The sequence below is a fragment of the Myotis brandtii genome, unplaced genomic scaffold, assembly GCF_000412655.1.
Source record: "Myotis brandtii unplaced genomic scaffold, ASM41265v1 scaffold242, whole genome shotgun sequence".
In the NCBI taxonomy this organism is placed as follows: Eukaryota; Metazoa; Chordata; class Mammalia; order Chiroptera; family Vespertilionidae; genus Myotis; species Myotis brandtii.
Window position 1 is genome coordinate 1,321,436 of NW_005359149.1, and position 15,125 is coordinate 1,336,560.

At 34.8% G+C, this 15,125-nt stretch overlaps 1 protein-coding gene across 5 annotated transcripts in view; it reads left to right on the forward strand.

The window, feature by feature from the left end:
• The window catches only part of LOC102248425 (zinc finger protein 280D), a 47,035-nt gene that overhangs the window by 21,580 nt on the left and 10,330 nt on the right, over positions 1 to 15,125 (forward strand). For all 5 annotated transcript variants that reach the window (XM_014540350.1, XM_014540352.1, XM_014540353.1 and 2 more), the window contains 3 exons: positions 5,042 to 5,191; positions 8,310 to 8,375; positions 8,476 to 8,615. In XM_014540350.1, coding sequence (XP_014395836.1) covers positions 5,042 to 5,191; positions 8,310 to 8,375; positions 8,476 to 8,615 — 356 coding nt within the window. The remainder of the gene's footprint in view (positions 1 to 5,041; positions 5,192 to 8,309; positions 8,376 to 8,475; positions 8,616 to 15,125) is intronic.

Consider the following 15,125-nt stretch of genomic DNA (forward strand, 5'->3'; position numbering starts at 1 on the left):
AGAAAGGGTGTTGGATTTTGTCAAATGCTTTTTTTTGCATAGATTGATACTGTGATTTTTGTCTCAGTTTGTTTATGTGATGTATCACATTTATTGATTTGCGGATATTGTACCATCCTTGCATCCCCGGAATAAATCCTACTTGGTCATGGTGTATGATCTTTCTAATGTAATGCTGGATCCGATTTGCTAGAATTTTGTTGAGGATTTTAGCATCTATGTTCATCAAGGATATTGGCCTGTAGTTCTCTTTTTTTGTGATGTCCACTTCTTCTAGTCTACTGTTGATGCTTTCTATTGTGTTCTTTATTGCAAGTATGTCATTCTTCGTTTCTTCTTGGTTTTTCTTCATTTCCTCTTGGTTCTTACATATGTTGTTGAATTTGTTTTCCATCCTTTTCAGCGTCCTTATGACCATTGCTCTGGAATTATTTCCTGACAAATTGCTTGCCTCCATTTCGTTTACTTCCTTTTCCAGTGATTCCTCCTTTTCTTTCATATGGGGGCTATTTCTTTGTCTCCCCATTTTTGCTCCTCTCAGGTTGTCTGGTTATGTGGTTCACTCTCTACCACGTTGACTTAAAGCCACAAAGTACAACTAGACAAGACACAACACAGAGGGCACGAAACACGAATGTATTCATGATACCAATAACCCCAAATAAAGGTGACCACCAGATAAAAGAGAATTAGGGGACAGGAAAGAGCGCAAAAATGATATTGAGAAAAGGAAAAAAGGTAAGAAAGAAAAGAAAAAGAAAAAAGAAGGGGAAGAAAAAAATATGTATATGGGGAGAAAACTCCAAAAAAACTGACAACTAATACAAAAAATGCAAACAAAACCCATTAAAGAAGGAGGGAAGCTGAATCTGAAGAGGCAGAGCTTATTTCCAGATGGTAAGGTAAAGGAATTGAATGAATGGGGAAATGGCCATGATTCAGTATAGAGGAGGTAGAAAGAGAAAGAGTGTATAAGAAGTAAAAAACAAAATACTCAAAAAAAGTAGAAAATAATAATTGAGAAAAATAATTTTAAAATATATATTAAAAATATATATATAAAAGGAAATATATATAAATTTCCCCTTTAATCTTTCTATCTATGTATTCATCTATTTTTGGAAAAGGAGAATAGAGAGCAGATAGATCTGAGTTGATGATAGAAACTAATTAAGCTATTAGACAAAGAGAACAAGCGAGGAGAGGGAAAAAAGCATAAAACAAACAACAACAAAAAACAGACAAACAACAACAAGAAAGAAAGAAAAAAAAGAAAAAAAAATGGCTAGCAAAGAAAGAGAAAAGTGTGCATGGACGTGGAGCAGCGGAGAGGAAATTAGATATATGAGTAGGCCAAGAGCGACTACTTTAATATTAATGTGTCAATAAAGCAGATAAAGATCAATTTTTAACAAGGAGTAAAAAGAAAGGATAGAGAAAAACTAAAGCAGGAGCAGGAGATGAGAAAGGATGAGAAAGGGAAAAGTGAGGAAGTGTTGGCTTAAGGAAAAAAATTGAGATAAAAATAATGATAAAAAATGAATAAAAGTAGAATGTAGAACACTAATCCAAAAAAATAAAAATTAAAGAAAGGTAAAAAATAATAATAAATAATAATTTATAAAGTGAAAAAAATTTTTGGTTTCTTAAGTAAAAGATAAAAAATGAAAAAGTGAAGAAGTGAAGTTTGTTCACTTCAGCGTAGCTTCAGTGTCCCATGGGGCATGGCTTAACACCCCTTTCCACTGTTCTGTGTTTCCTGTCAGATAGTCAGCACAGTGTTGAATTTCCCATTGATCCACCACTGCTCTGTGTCATACGCCACAACCTTGGTATGAATCAATCTGCCCACTTTGTTTTTCCACCAGCTTTCAGTCATATTTACACAAGTGTCTGTTTCTGACATGGACCTTAGGTGGCAGTGTTTCTGTATTAGTTTTCAGGACCAAATGGCCCCTCAACCCAGTCCCCCAGGGCTCCCTGGGGGTATTTAGAATCTTCCTTTCCCTGCCGTGCTCAAGACTGGGTGCAGCTCTGCTGCTAGGAGGAGCCTGGTCTTTAGGAGAAAAATGTCTGTTCAGGGTTGGAGGGATGGGCTGTCCCAGAGCTGGCTTCCTTATCATCTCTATTCTGCTCCCCAATTTCCACAAAAACCACCGTCCCCTGAAGTCTCAGTGAGTGTTTTTAATTGAAAGATCCTATGCCAGCCGTGGGCAAACTACGGCCCGCGGGCTGGATCCAGCCCGTTTGAAATGAATAAAACTAAAAAAAAAAAAGACCGTACCCTTTTATGTAATGATGTTTACTTTGAATTTATATTAGTTCACACAAACACTCCATCCATGCTTTTGTTCCGGCCCTCTGGTCCAGTTTAAGAACCCATTGTGGCCCTCGAGTCAAAAAGTTTGCCCACCCCTGTCCTATGCACTGGGTTTAGCAAATAAAAGCAAGAAGATTATAAAGACAGAGCAACCATGCTGCCTCCTCAGGTCTTTCTCCCTTCGACACTGTGTGACCAGTGTAGAACTTCAGGTTGCCTTTCTGGGCACAGCCTCCCACAGCTTAGATCTAGAGTCCCCCACTGCTAGCAGCCCTATGGACCCCTTACCACATTCCAGGGCTACACTGACCCCAAGGGATGAGGATTTGGTGCAGCACAGTCTCCCTCTGAAACTTTAGTCCCAGCTGTGTGCGTCTCTTCCTCCAGCCCAGATCTCCGTACCCACCTCTCTCCAGGCGATCTCTGACCTTTCTGTCTGCAGATTGCCTCACCAGCTGTGTTTAATTCACCAGTTCTGGGTGGATGTTATTCGATTCAGCTGTTTCTTCTATCGGCTCTGTCAGAAGGTGCAGGACCCATCTGCCTATTTGGCCTCGACCTTGTCTCCCCTGGACAAACTTTTTAGGTACCTGCAGCCAGGCAGGCTGGAGTCTTGGTGTTCGTGGGTTCACAGCTGGTCCCTGGCCAGTGTGGCTGTAGGGTCCCAGGTGGTATTCGAGGTCTTCCCCCGGTGAAGGTAAGGCAGGGCTTCCGATCACAGTCGCTCTCCCCTTCAGATGGTGCAGTCTCTGTGGTAGAGCCGGCTTCCCGGGAAGGATTTCAGCGGTAGTAGAGGCTGCCCGGCCAGGGGAGCCTGGTCCGCCAGTCCCCGACAGCCCTGTGGAATATAACTGTCCCTCACTCACACATACACATATTCCCCGAACATCCACACATTCCCCTTTCGCTCTCTCACTCACTCCTACACTATCTCCCTCACTGCCATCCTGTTGGCCACCATCTTGGATCTCCAGGGTTAGTTCTTTTGATTTGCGAATATTTTACCATAGTTGCATCCCTGGAATAAATCCCACTTGGTCATAGTGTGATCTTTTTAATATATCGCTGGATCTCATTTGCTAATATTTTGTTGAGGATTTTAGCATATATGTTCATCAGGGATATTGGCCTTTAATTCTCTTTTTTTCTAGTGTCTTTATGCTGGCCTCAGAAAAAGAGGTTGAAAGTATTCCTTCCTCCTGGATTTTTTGGGAATAGTGTGAGGAGGATAGGTGTTAGTTCTTCTTTGAATGTTTGGTAAAACTTCCCCGTGAAGCCGTTTTGACGAGGGCTTTTGTTTGCTGGGAGTTTTTTGATTATTGCTTCTATTTCCTCAGTTTTTATTGGCCTATTCAGGTTTTCTGCTGCTTCTTGATTTAGTTTGGGAAGATTGTTTTTTTTTTAAGAAATTTGTCCATTTCATCCACATTGTCCAGCTTGTTGGCATATAGTTGCTCATAGTATTTTCCTATAATCCTTTGTATTTCTGTGATGTCAGTTGTTACTTCACCGCTTTCATTTTGGATTTTACTTATTTGGGTCCTCTCTTTGTTTCTTGATGAGTCTGGCTAAAAGTTGATCAATCTTGTTTATGCTTTCAAAAGAACCAGCTCTTGGTTTCAGTATTTTTTAAACCGAGTTGAAAAATTTTGATTATCATATTCTTAATCTTATATTTTGTTTTCTGAATATTATTTTTTATAATATTCTTTCTTGTCTTTTATCTCTAAATATGCTAATTATATGTTTTTTCTAATATTTTTCTTGCTATCTGCATTGCCTCTTTTCCTTAGGATTCTTTTATCTGTTTTATTGACTTTGGTCTGAAAAACAGGAGGTTTTCCTGAAATTAATGGTGCTTATTGGTTGTCTATCCATGTAAGAGCAAGGCACTAAAATGCTTCCTGGGGACTCAGTGTTTGGTCAGAACATCTAGGATTGTTGTTATTTACTATATGCTCTTTGGTCTGTATCTTCAGGTGAGAAATTTGCCCTGCATGGAATAAGCCTCATTTTGTTCCCTATTTTTGTCTAGCACCTCATTCCTGTTTTGCTCTATCTATGCCTGGCATTCCTAAATTTGGTTCAGTTTTTGTAGTATATTTCCCACTTATTGCCTCATTTTTTCAAATTATAAGCAAAAGTTTATGCAGAAAGTCACAGAGGTAGAAGTGAATCGTAGAAGAAATGGTTTTAGGAAACAAGTTACAGAGGCAAAAGAAAGGCCAGTGGAGCTTAGGAGAGAGAAAGGTAAAGGTTACATGCTTGGTCGGGGAAGGAGAGAAGGAAGGGAAAGGTGTGAGCATGCTCCTGAGAGAGAGAACCCCGCCTATTGCTTCTATTGCCTCTTATTCTTAGTTTATCTCCTTTTTGTTAATATTCTTTTTTCAGATAATGATTAAGTGAAATCATTTTTGTAGATATACTCATATTCCAGGCATATGACTGAAACTCACTTAGATTGTATCTAAATTTTCAGTCCACTGTAAATAACTAGTCAGCCATTACCTATTTCTATCTCTATCTACCTATGTATCTATCTAGTTATCTAACATCTAAGAGAATGAGTTCTGAGTTTCTCACTATTGCTACCATGTACTAACTACAAATATCAATTCAGAAATTGCTACTAGGATTATTAAAGTAGATCCTAAGTATACTATGTATTAAAAATGTATTTTTCTTTTTGAAAATAAGGTTTGCTTTTCTTTTGAAAATTAGGTAAGTCAAAAATGGCAGAACTCTTTATGGAATGTGAAGAAGAAGAGTTGGAACCCTGGCAGAAAAAAGTAAAAGAGGTTGAGGATGATGATGATGATGATGAGCCGATCTTTGTTGGAGAGATAGCAAGTTCAAAACCAGCAATTTCAAGTAAGCATTTATTTTTAGTGAAGCCAAGTTTTATAAAATACTGTTTCTAATGGAAAAAATTTACAAACTGGCTTAGGAGGTACTTATGTCCTTGCTTCTCTGTAAAGAGTTGGGAATGAAAGATTGGGTGGGAGATAAGTAAGACTTTTAGAAACAGGGTGGGGATGTAATTGGGTACTTGAGGGAGGAGTTAGGTTAAAATATCAGATCTGAGTAAAAGAAATGGACTAAGATTAGCTGGTGACATTGGAGGTCTTTTGTTATTAGAAATCATAATTTTTATGGAGCTAAATTTTCTATTTATATATGTATTCTTTTTTTTCCCACTTAAACTCAGAAGTAGAGGGAAAAAAGGGTTTAGAATACTTTGTTTAAAATGTCAGAATGTACTAAATAAGTTTGTGTTATTCTTAGATAGGGGTTCTCAATTCTAGGCAACTGCCTTATAGCAGTGTCATCCATTCATAGATACAAAATGTATGGGCAGTGAATGATTGCAGTCTCTGGCCTGTATGCTAATAGTTGCTTCTGATCACATCCATTTTCCAGCAACTTGCATTTATATTCATGAAAGAGAAGGGCACTGTCTACAGCTACTATATTTGGATGACATAGCAGTTAGTTAAAACTTAAATCTTTATGGTTTTTTAACAGAACATCTTGATACCTTTGTAGATACTAGATTTCAGTTAGAGTAATTGTATTTGACCTTGTTATAATGTTCAAGCAAAGAGCAATAACACCTTTTAAAATATTCGCTCAAAAATATATAGAAGTGTAGAGAAGTAATGTATGAATGTTAGATTTTCTTACCAAGATAATGCTTAAAAGTGTGATTAAGAGGCTACTTTAGCCCTGCCGGTGTAATTCAGGGGATTAAGTGTTGTCCCATGCATTGAGTGGTCACTGGTTCGATTCCTGGTAAGGGTATATGCCTGGGTTGCAAGATCCCCAGTAGGGGTGTTCAGGTGGCAGCCCATCCATATTTTTATCCCTCTCCCCCTCTCCCGTCCTCTGTCTCTAAAATCAATAAAAATGCAGGTATTTTTTAAAAAGAATCCCTTGCTCTTTGCCCTTAAAAAAAAAAAGAGGTTACTTTAAAATATTTGGAAAGCCTGATACTTTCTTCTGTTGTCCCTAAACTTGTAAGGGGCACTTTTATTCAGTTTTATCAGAGGGATAATAACAATTGAATTCTCAATACCACTTCCTCTGGCACATTAATAATCTCTCATGGAGGTTCTAATTGGAGTGCCACTTTGATTATAAATTGAATGATACTTGTTGATGATAGTAGAACATAATTATATATTCTCTTTAATTATTGTTTCTAGTAATTGTGATTATTTTATACTGGAATATTACCATATTGTAAAATTGTTATTGAAATTCTCTTATTGAAAACATGACAGTTAAGATTCAAGTTGATTTTATACTGATTGAACATGATTTAACAGTGTTCAACTAGAATAGTGTATACTAGTCCTATATAATAAAAGCCTAATATGCTAAGTGTCAGGTCGTCCGGTTGTCCGTTCAACCAATCAAAGCGTAATATGTTAATGATATGCTAAGGCCGCTCAACTGCTTGCTATGACGTGCACTGACCACCAGGGGGTAGATGCTCTTACCTGTAGGTTAGCTTGCTGCTGGGGTCTGACTGATTGGGGCTGAGCGAGACAGGCCAGACACACACTGGAGCCCTCCTGTGGTCCCTCCCTGGCTGGCCAACCTCCTGTGTCCCTCTCCAGCCCCGATCGTGCACCAGTGGGGTCCCTTAGCCTGGCCTGCGCCCTTTCACAATCCAGGAGCCCTCGGGGGATGTCGGAGAGCCAGTTTCTGCCTGATCCCGCAGGCCAGGCTGAGGAACCACAGTGGTGCACGAATTCGTGCACCGGGCCTCTAGTTTTAAAATAATTATGTCAAAAAGGAGATTGACCCCCAGTAGAATTTCTTTTCTGAATTGTTAAAGATACAGAATTTAAATGATTGTATTGTTGGTTATGTGTAGGCCATAAAATGTTAACATGGAATATGGTTTGAATGTTTACATAGAATTACCAGAAAGAAGGGGAAAATCTGTGTTTTGTAGAATACAACCACTAAAAAGTACTTTAATAATAGTTCTTCGTTGGTTTGGTAAATACTTAATCATGAATTTCAGAATGAAAATGGTGTTAAGTTATTGGAGCAGAGTTGTTTATTCAATAAGACATATGTAGTGCTTAGTTATAGACACTACATTGTCATTATCAGATAATAACCCTACTTCTGTGTGGCCCCTTACTTTATAGGATTATTTTATGAGATCTGGTTATTTTTTACTGGGATAGAAGAAAAGGACATTTTAATGATATTTGGAGTGTTTGTGCTTTTACCTTTTTCTAACCAACAATTTTAGGCAAAACCCACTCTTCCAAATTTTAGTTTGATTATTGAGTAACCTAAGAGTTACAGAGTTTATATGCATGTAAGAATAAGGAAGTTTAAACTGATCCTGAAAGTCATATTAGACTCACATTGACTTCTGCTATAGTGGTAGATTTGAAACTCCTTAAGTTATAAGATACTCTGGTAAACTGTAGGTTCATTTTAGTTTGTAGTCTCTGATAGTTTCCCTTTCAGAAATCAAGAGTAATGGTGCAGATAATCCAATGAGATCCCTTATAAGGTCACTTCAAAGCTTTTAGGGATGTGAATGGGATATGGAGCTTGGACAAGATTTTGATTTTGAGTAATAGGAACCTGAGTGTACATACAACCCTATCATCACTCAAAGAAAGACATATACTTCAATTATAAGTTGTATATTAATAATGTGGAATATTTCTTTGCCATGTAAAAGGTTTGACTTATATAGTCAGATTTATCAATTTTTTATTTTTGGCCTTTGGATTTTGAGTTATAGTTAAAAAGGTTGTTCTAATACTATGCAACAATTAAAGCTTGTAATTTTGTCCCTTTAGTAAATAAATAAATAAGTTTAACTGTATTTTAAAATAGTGATAACTTATAACTTCTTCCAGGAATCTATTTGTTTTCAATTCATGATTTCTATTATCTTAATATATATTTCATTCAAACAAATGAATTTTAAAATAAATTCAATTTTTTTCAGATATTTTAAATAGAGTAAACCCCAGCTCATATTCAAGAGGAATAAAGAATGGCGCACTCAGTCGGGGTACAGTATTATTTTACTCTTTTAATTTTAAAGAGAAGTATTTTGATATCATTGATTATATAGAAATATATTTAATATATTGTGTAATTTTGAAATACAGGTATTACTGCTGCATTCAAGCCTACAAGTCAACACTACACGAACCCAACATCAAATCCAGTGGCTGCCTCGCCAGTAAATTTTCATCCTGAATCTAGATCTTCAGATAATTCTGTTATTGTTCAGCCTTTGTCTAAACCTGTAAGTGTTTCTGAAACTACACAGTCAGCTCAGGTATACATTGGATATTATTTATAAATGTCAACAATACCCAATTAAAATTCTGAACTAGCATGGGTAGAAGCATTATCAGCATCAGAAAATGTCACCATTAAGAGCTCAGAAAATGTCACCATTAAGAGCTCAACCAGTACCCAAAGCAATAACTGCAGGAACTAACTATCCAACCTGTTTCTTAGTAATATGATTAAATTAAATAGGTACAGTATTAAAAACTGTGCTATCAAAACATGAATAAAAGCATAATCAGTAATGAATATTGCATAATGGCAAACTGTCTAAGATTATAAAATGCACCAAGTATTCTTCATTCTTAATTGGGAAAATTATTGAGAGCCTATCATAGCTTTTTATTCTGAAAACGTACCTTTATAGTATTAAAAAAAAAAACAACCTCAACAAAAAGTACTAGTTAATGGTAATAGTTAAAATTTATTGAACTGTTAATATGTGTAAGGCTTTGTGCTAAATGACATATATATATATATAATATATAAGTTAATCTGATTTAATTCTTAAATATCCTGTGATGTAGGCACTATTGTTACCCTATTTTATATTTGAGGAAATTGAGGCTCACAGAGGTTCAATAATTCACTAGTGCCACAGAGCTGGCAAATGATAGATTTGGAATTTTACTCAGACTAACCCATAGTTCATGTGTATTTATATATATATGTTGTACATAAATGTATACTTTAACACATTAAGCGCCCAGCCTGTTTTGTCTTCCAGATGGAAAGTATAGTATCAGTCACCGGTGACTGCCATGGCGCTTACGTGTTAAAAAAAAAAAATGGTAGCATTGCTTTCGTGTGACCATTTTCAAAGTGCAATTTTCAGGCCCTGGAGTTTCTTCTGAGATTCTTTCATGAGTTTGAAAATCAACACTATTATCACAAAAATAGAAAGACACTATTTGCCTTTTTCACTATGTTGACATTTATTGTAATAATAATACAAAGACACTATTTACCTTTTCACCATGTTGACATTTGCACTTATAAAAGCAATGGTGAGTAAACTGCTTGTGCCTCAAGACAGTGGTATCAAGCTGTACTAGTAGTTTTTGTATTAGTCACTACCATGCATTCACAGTAAAAAATATTACAGTCATACTCAATTTACCTGAGGAAGTATTGAACTACTTTGTTAATTCTAATTTTGAATATGTGTCTTTAAAAAATATTTTGTGTAGTGAAATGGGTAGTATGCATAAAGCACTTCTGTGTCTGAAGTATGATATATTTTGAGGAAAATCACTTGTGTATTGAATTGTAAGCTAAACTACCCACTTTTTAAAAACAGAAGAACATTTTTACTTGAAAGAATGACTGACAACCCATGGTGTATTATTTATTTTTGTGTAGAAATGTTACCATAAACATGTGGTTTAAAACCACACACATTTCTTATCTCATACTTTTTGTGCGTTAGTAGTCAGTTCATGGCTTAGCTAGATCCTCTGCTTCAAGATCTCACAAGGCTACATTCAAGGTGTGGGATCTGAGGTTGAAGTCTCATCTGAAGCTCAGCTGGGGAAGTATCTGTTTCTAAGTTCTCATGGTATTGGCAGCACTTGTTCCTTAAGGGTTGTCATACTGAGAGTCTCAGTATTTTACTGGCTTTTGGCTGGCTTTTTTTCAGGTGGGTCTTCCCAACATGGCTTTTGCTTCCTCAAAGTCCGAAAGAGAAAGAGAATCCTTAACAGGGTGGCATTAAAATCTTACATAATGTGATCACATACAAAAATTGTGTATCTTGTCACCTTGGCTGTATTCTTTTGGTTAGAAGCAAGTAACATGTCTTGCCTGCACTAAAAGGGAATCACATAGAACATGAATACCAGAGCGGAGGGGTCATGGAGGCCACTTTTGAGTCTGTTCACCACACACAATGAGTTACTTAATCTTGGTTATTTGGCAAACATTTCCAAAAAATTGAAAAAGGCACCTGTCACATAGGAAAACCGCTGATAGTATTTCTGTGAAGAGTAAAATTTGAGCTTTCAAGCAAAAATTAGAATTTTTGAAAACTTGTATCTGCTACCATGATCTTGACAGCTTCCCAGTACTTAAAGACTTTTCTGATGGGTAGTATTAATAATTAAGATTTTTTTGTTACTGTATACTGAACTCTGTCAAGATTTGGATGATCTGCATAGTTCAAAGAAGCCAGTATTTTCCATATAACCAATGCATGATGTTACAAAATTATGCCTGAAAGAAAGATCCTTTCAAAGTGTAAGATAGACTAATAGATTTTAATGTAACAAAGTACAAAGTTTAGTGATAAAGAGTAAGATTTTGCATTCCAACAAACCTTTAAGAAAATACCAACTGTTGAGTTTTGGTGTAGTATTAAAGAAGTGCACTTACAGTTATCCTAAAGTGCTATTAAAATACTCCCCCTTTCAACTATATATATTTATAAAGCCAGATTTTCTTTATATTTTTCAACCAAACATTTCCTAGCAAATTAAAAGCAGAAGTAGATATGAGACTATAGCAGGTTTTGATTAAGCTAGACACTAAAGAGATTTGCTACTCTTTAATTTTTTTTTGTTTTCAAGATAGTCATAAAAATTACTTATGTTAATCTACCATGGGTTTATTATAGTTTAAAATAAAATTAATACATATTTTTAAATTTTTCTGTTTTAATTTCTAATATGGCAAATATTAATGAATATGTCCCACCTGAATAAAAAACTCTTTTGGGTCTTCAGTAATTGTTAAATATGTGAAGCGGTCCTGAAACCAAGGAGTTAGAGTATTAACACAAAAAGTTACCCAAAATATAGAGTCTTTGCTATAAGTTAAAATCAAATTAACTCTGGTTTTTTTTTTCATGTTTATAATAAGCTATTTGACATTGGCCTTAGAGAAATAGTAAATTTTTCTTATGTTCTTTTGGCAGTAAGGGAAACAACTACCAAAGCACCTATACATTTTCTTGCAAATAATCAGGCTTACCACCACAATTGAATCCAAATATTTTTAGTACTAACAGTTTATTTTTTTCTGTATTTTATATCTTATTACTATAAGGTAATTTACCTACCTCTTGGCACTAAAAATTGATATTTTGAGGTGGTATCTTTTATAGAAGAGTTATTAAATTTAATTTTAGCCTACATAAAAATGAAAAGGAAGACTACAGCCTTTTAAAACTATGGCTAAATAAATGCAACTTCCATTTATATTTTGAAGATGTTATATATCATAAAAAATAAGAATATCTTTGGGCAGACACCTACCTCCCACCAACTCCCTCCTCCCCCTTTGCGAATTCTTTTCTGTGGTTTTAGCATTCTGAAGTAATGATTAATAGTGAAATGAGCCCTGAATTAGTATTTAAAAGACTTAGATTGAAGCAAGAGATTTGACTGCTGATTTTGCTTTGCTCTTAACCATTGTCAAACCTCTCTGAGCCTCATTTTCTTTATTTCTAAAATGAGAGATTTTACCCGAACTACTAACTCTCAATTTTGGCTTCTAAGGTTCCATAAGCTATATTGAATGCTACTATAGATGGAAAGCTATCCAAAATATAAAGATTATTTGCTATTAGTTGGAATCACATTAAGTCAGTAGTTTTCTAATGCTTATCGTAAGCTGTTTGGCATTTGGAGAATAGAAAACCGAAAAAAGAAACTTAGTTATTTAATTCAGTTTGCTAGAGAAATCTTTCCAGCATTGGACTCAGACAGAAAAAAAACAAAGTTTGGGGTGATATCTTTGGTGTTATAAAAGTTAGAAACTAAAACTTTCTAAATTACAGTGTTTTATTTATATGGGCATAGTTTTTAAATCAAAGCACCTCAATTGGTGTTTCCCAATCTTGGAGAATATTTAAAGGAGAGATTTTACCAATTGGTCTGGGTGGGTCCTGAAATGATGCATTTTAAACAACTCTCCCAAGTGATTCTAATGTGCAGTTTAAGTTAAGAATGACAGATGTAGTCTGGAATGAATTGAGAATCCACTTTAAGGGAATTTACTCTGAATTTTGGAAGCAACTTTTTAATAAATTATAGTTTTTTATTTTATGTCATGTTTTTGTTTGTTTACTTTTTCATGGAATATCTCTATACTTCAGCATCTCCTTTAGATAGCAGGGATCTATTATCACCTATAAAGTCAGTGTGTTATAGCCTAAGGGCATAGGCTTTGTAATCAGACCTGGGTTCTAATTCAACCCCAGCAATAAGAAGTTGGGGCTATATCAGACTGACATAACTATAGTCAGTCTATAAATTTATAGAATGGTGTATAATACTTTGTCTTTATTAGTCAAGTACTTGATTTAATTCATACATGCACTGTGAATTTCAAGTACATTTGAAACATATATGTACTGTGTAATGCAAGTATATTTAAAGTGCAAGTACATTTAAATTTGAAAGGTGACTAACTTGAAGCTCAGAAGTTTCTTGCCCAAGGTTTCATAAATAAATGTATAGGTCTTCTTAATCCCAGTCTAATGCCTTACTGTTGTATTTGATATCTTTCCAAACTATTTTATAAGATATTAAAATTCCCTGTTGCCGAATTATTTTAATCAGTTAATGTTGAATGACATGAAACCTGGGCTCTGAAATTGTGGTAATTAACCAGAGTTGTCCCCTAAGAAAGTGTTATCAGTATTAACTTTATATTTCTGTTAAAGTACTATTTTAGAAAATGCAAGTGAATATTTTCCATTTTTTGAAGGGCAAATATTTGGAGAAAATATTTATCTTGAATTGAGATTGTGGTTGGTTACAGTTAAATCATATGACTATGGCATTATTGATTTTTTAAATACTATATGGTAAAGCTCAAATGCAGCTATCTTCCTGTTAGGCCTCAAATACTAAAGGTGGTTTGGGTTACTTCAATACCTGTTTCCATAACTTTTTTTAAAACAACAGCCATCATTTATGTAGTCACAGATTTGCAATGTGTACAGGCTGTGATAAGAAAGACCCATTTCTTTTTCTTAATTAATTACTTTTATTGGGGTATAATTGACAATATATGAATTTTCGGTGTACAACATAAAGATTTGATTATTTGTATATATTGCAAAACGATAACCATAGTAAGTCTAGTTAACAACTATCACCATATGTATGGAGTTTTTTTTAATAAGAAATTTTAATATCTTAGCAACTTTCAAATATTCAGTATGTTGTTGTTATTGTTATTTTGTTAATCCTCACCTGAGGATACTTTTTCCATTGATTTCTAGAGAGTAGAAAGGAAGGAGGAGGCTGGGAGAGAAACATGGATGTGAGAGAGACACATCAATTGGTTGCCTCCAGGAGGTGCCCCAACCAGGGCCAGGGAACAAACCTGCAACTGAGGAAGGTTCCCTCGAGCATCAATCAAACCCGAGACCCTTTGGTGAGCAGGCAGACGCTCTACCACTGAGCCACAATGGCCAGGGCTATTTTTAACTGTGGTTACAATGCTGTAAATTACATTGCTATGACTTATTTTATGGGTGGAATTTTTTTACCTTTGACTCCCTTCACCATTTGTTTTCATAATTTCTTAACAAACCCATGTCAATAGAAAAGTTGGTAGCAAAACAAAATTTTAAAAATGTAGTTATTCCTCAATTTATTAGCATAAAACAAACTTTTATGTTTTTACTTTAAAATAATGTTTATTTGGGGGAGGAAAGTTTAGAAAGAGACATGTATTTGGAATATTTTCCTCCTCAGATAGTATAGAGTATATCAAATCAAAACCAAATGGTGAATACAGACACGTATTCCTCTTTTCTCACTGAACATTCTACTTTGAATATTCTTTGGATTCTTCTAAGAAATATGATCTTAGTGGTTGTATGAAAGTTTGTTCTTTAATTTTTTTAAGCCATTCTGCCATTGTTGGACATATAGAGTGCCATTGCCTTTATTTGCAAAAATTAAAAAGTAGTAACATTTACTATTTATTTGCATTTAAATATTTTTGCTATTAAAATGTTATCATTTTTAATTTTTAAACGTTAAATTGATTTCAAATGAATATTGGACTTATAGGGAAAATAATACAAAGTTTCATTAAAAAAAAAAAAGAATTCCATATACCCCTAACCCAGTTTACCCTAACGCTAACATCTCTCTTATCATAATCAAGTAGTCAACATTAACTAACTACAGACCTTATTTGAATTTACCAGTTTTTCTGTTAATGTCAGTTTTCATTCCCAAGGTCCTAGTGAGGATCATAGGTAGTTATAGCAGTTAGTTATTTCTTCTTAGTCTCCTCATCGTTTTCTGCAGTTACTGACTCTTTGTCTTTCATGACCTTGATACTTTTTGTTTTCAATATTATCATCTTTATTTTTTACTTTTACTTTTTGAAATGTATATTAATTAATAATTAATTTTATTATACATATTTTTTATTTTATTGTTTAAGGTATTACAAAGAGTAGTACATATGTCTCCTTTTTTTTCCCCCATTGACCTCCTCC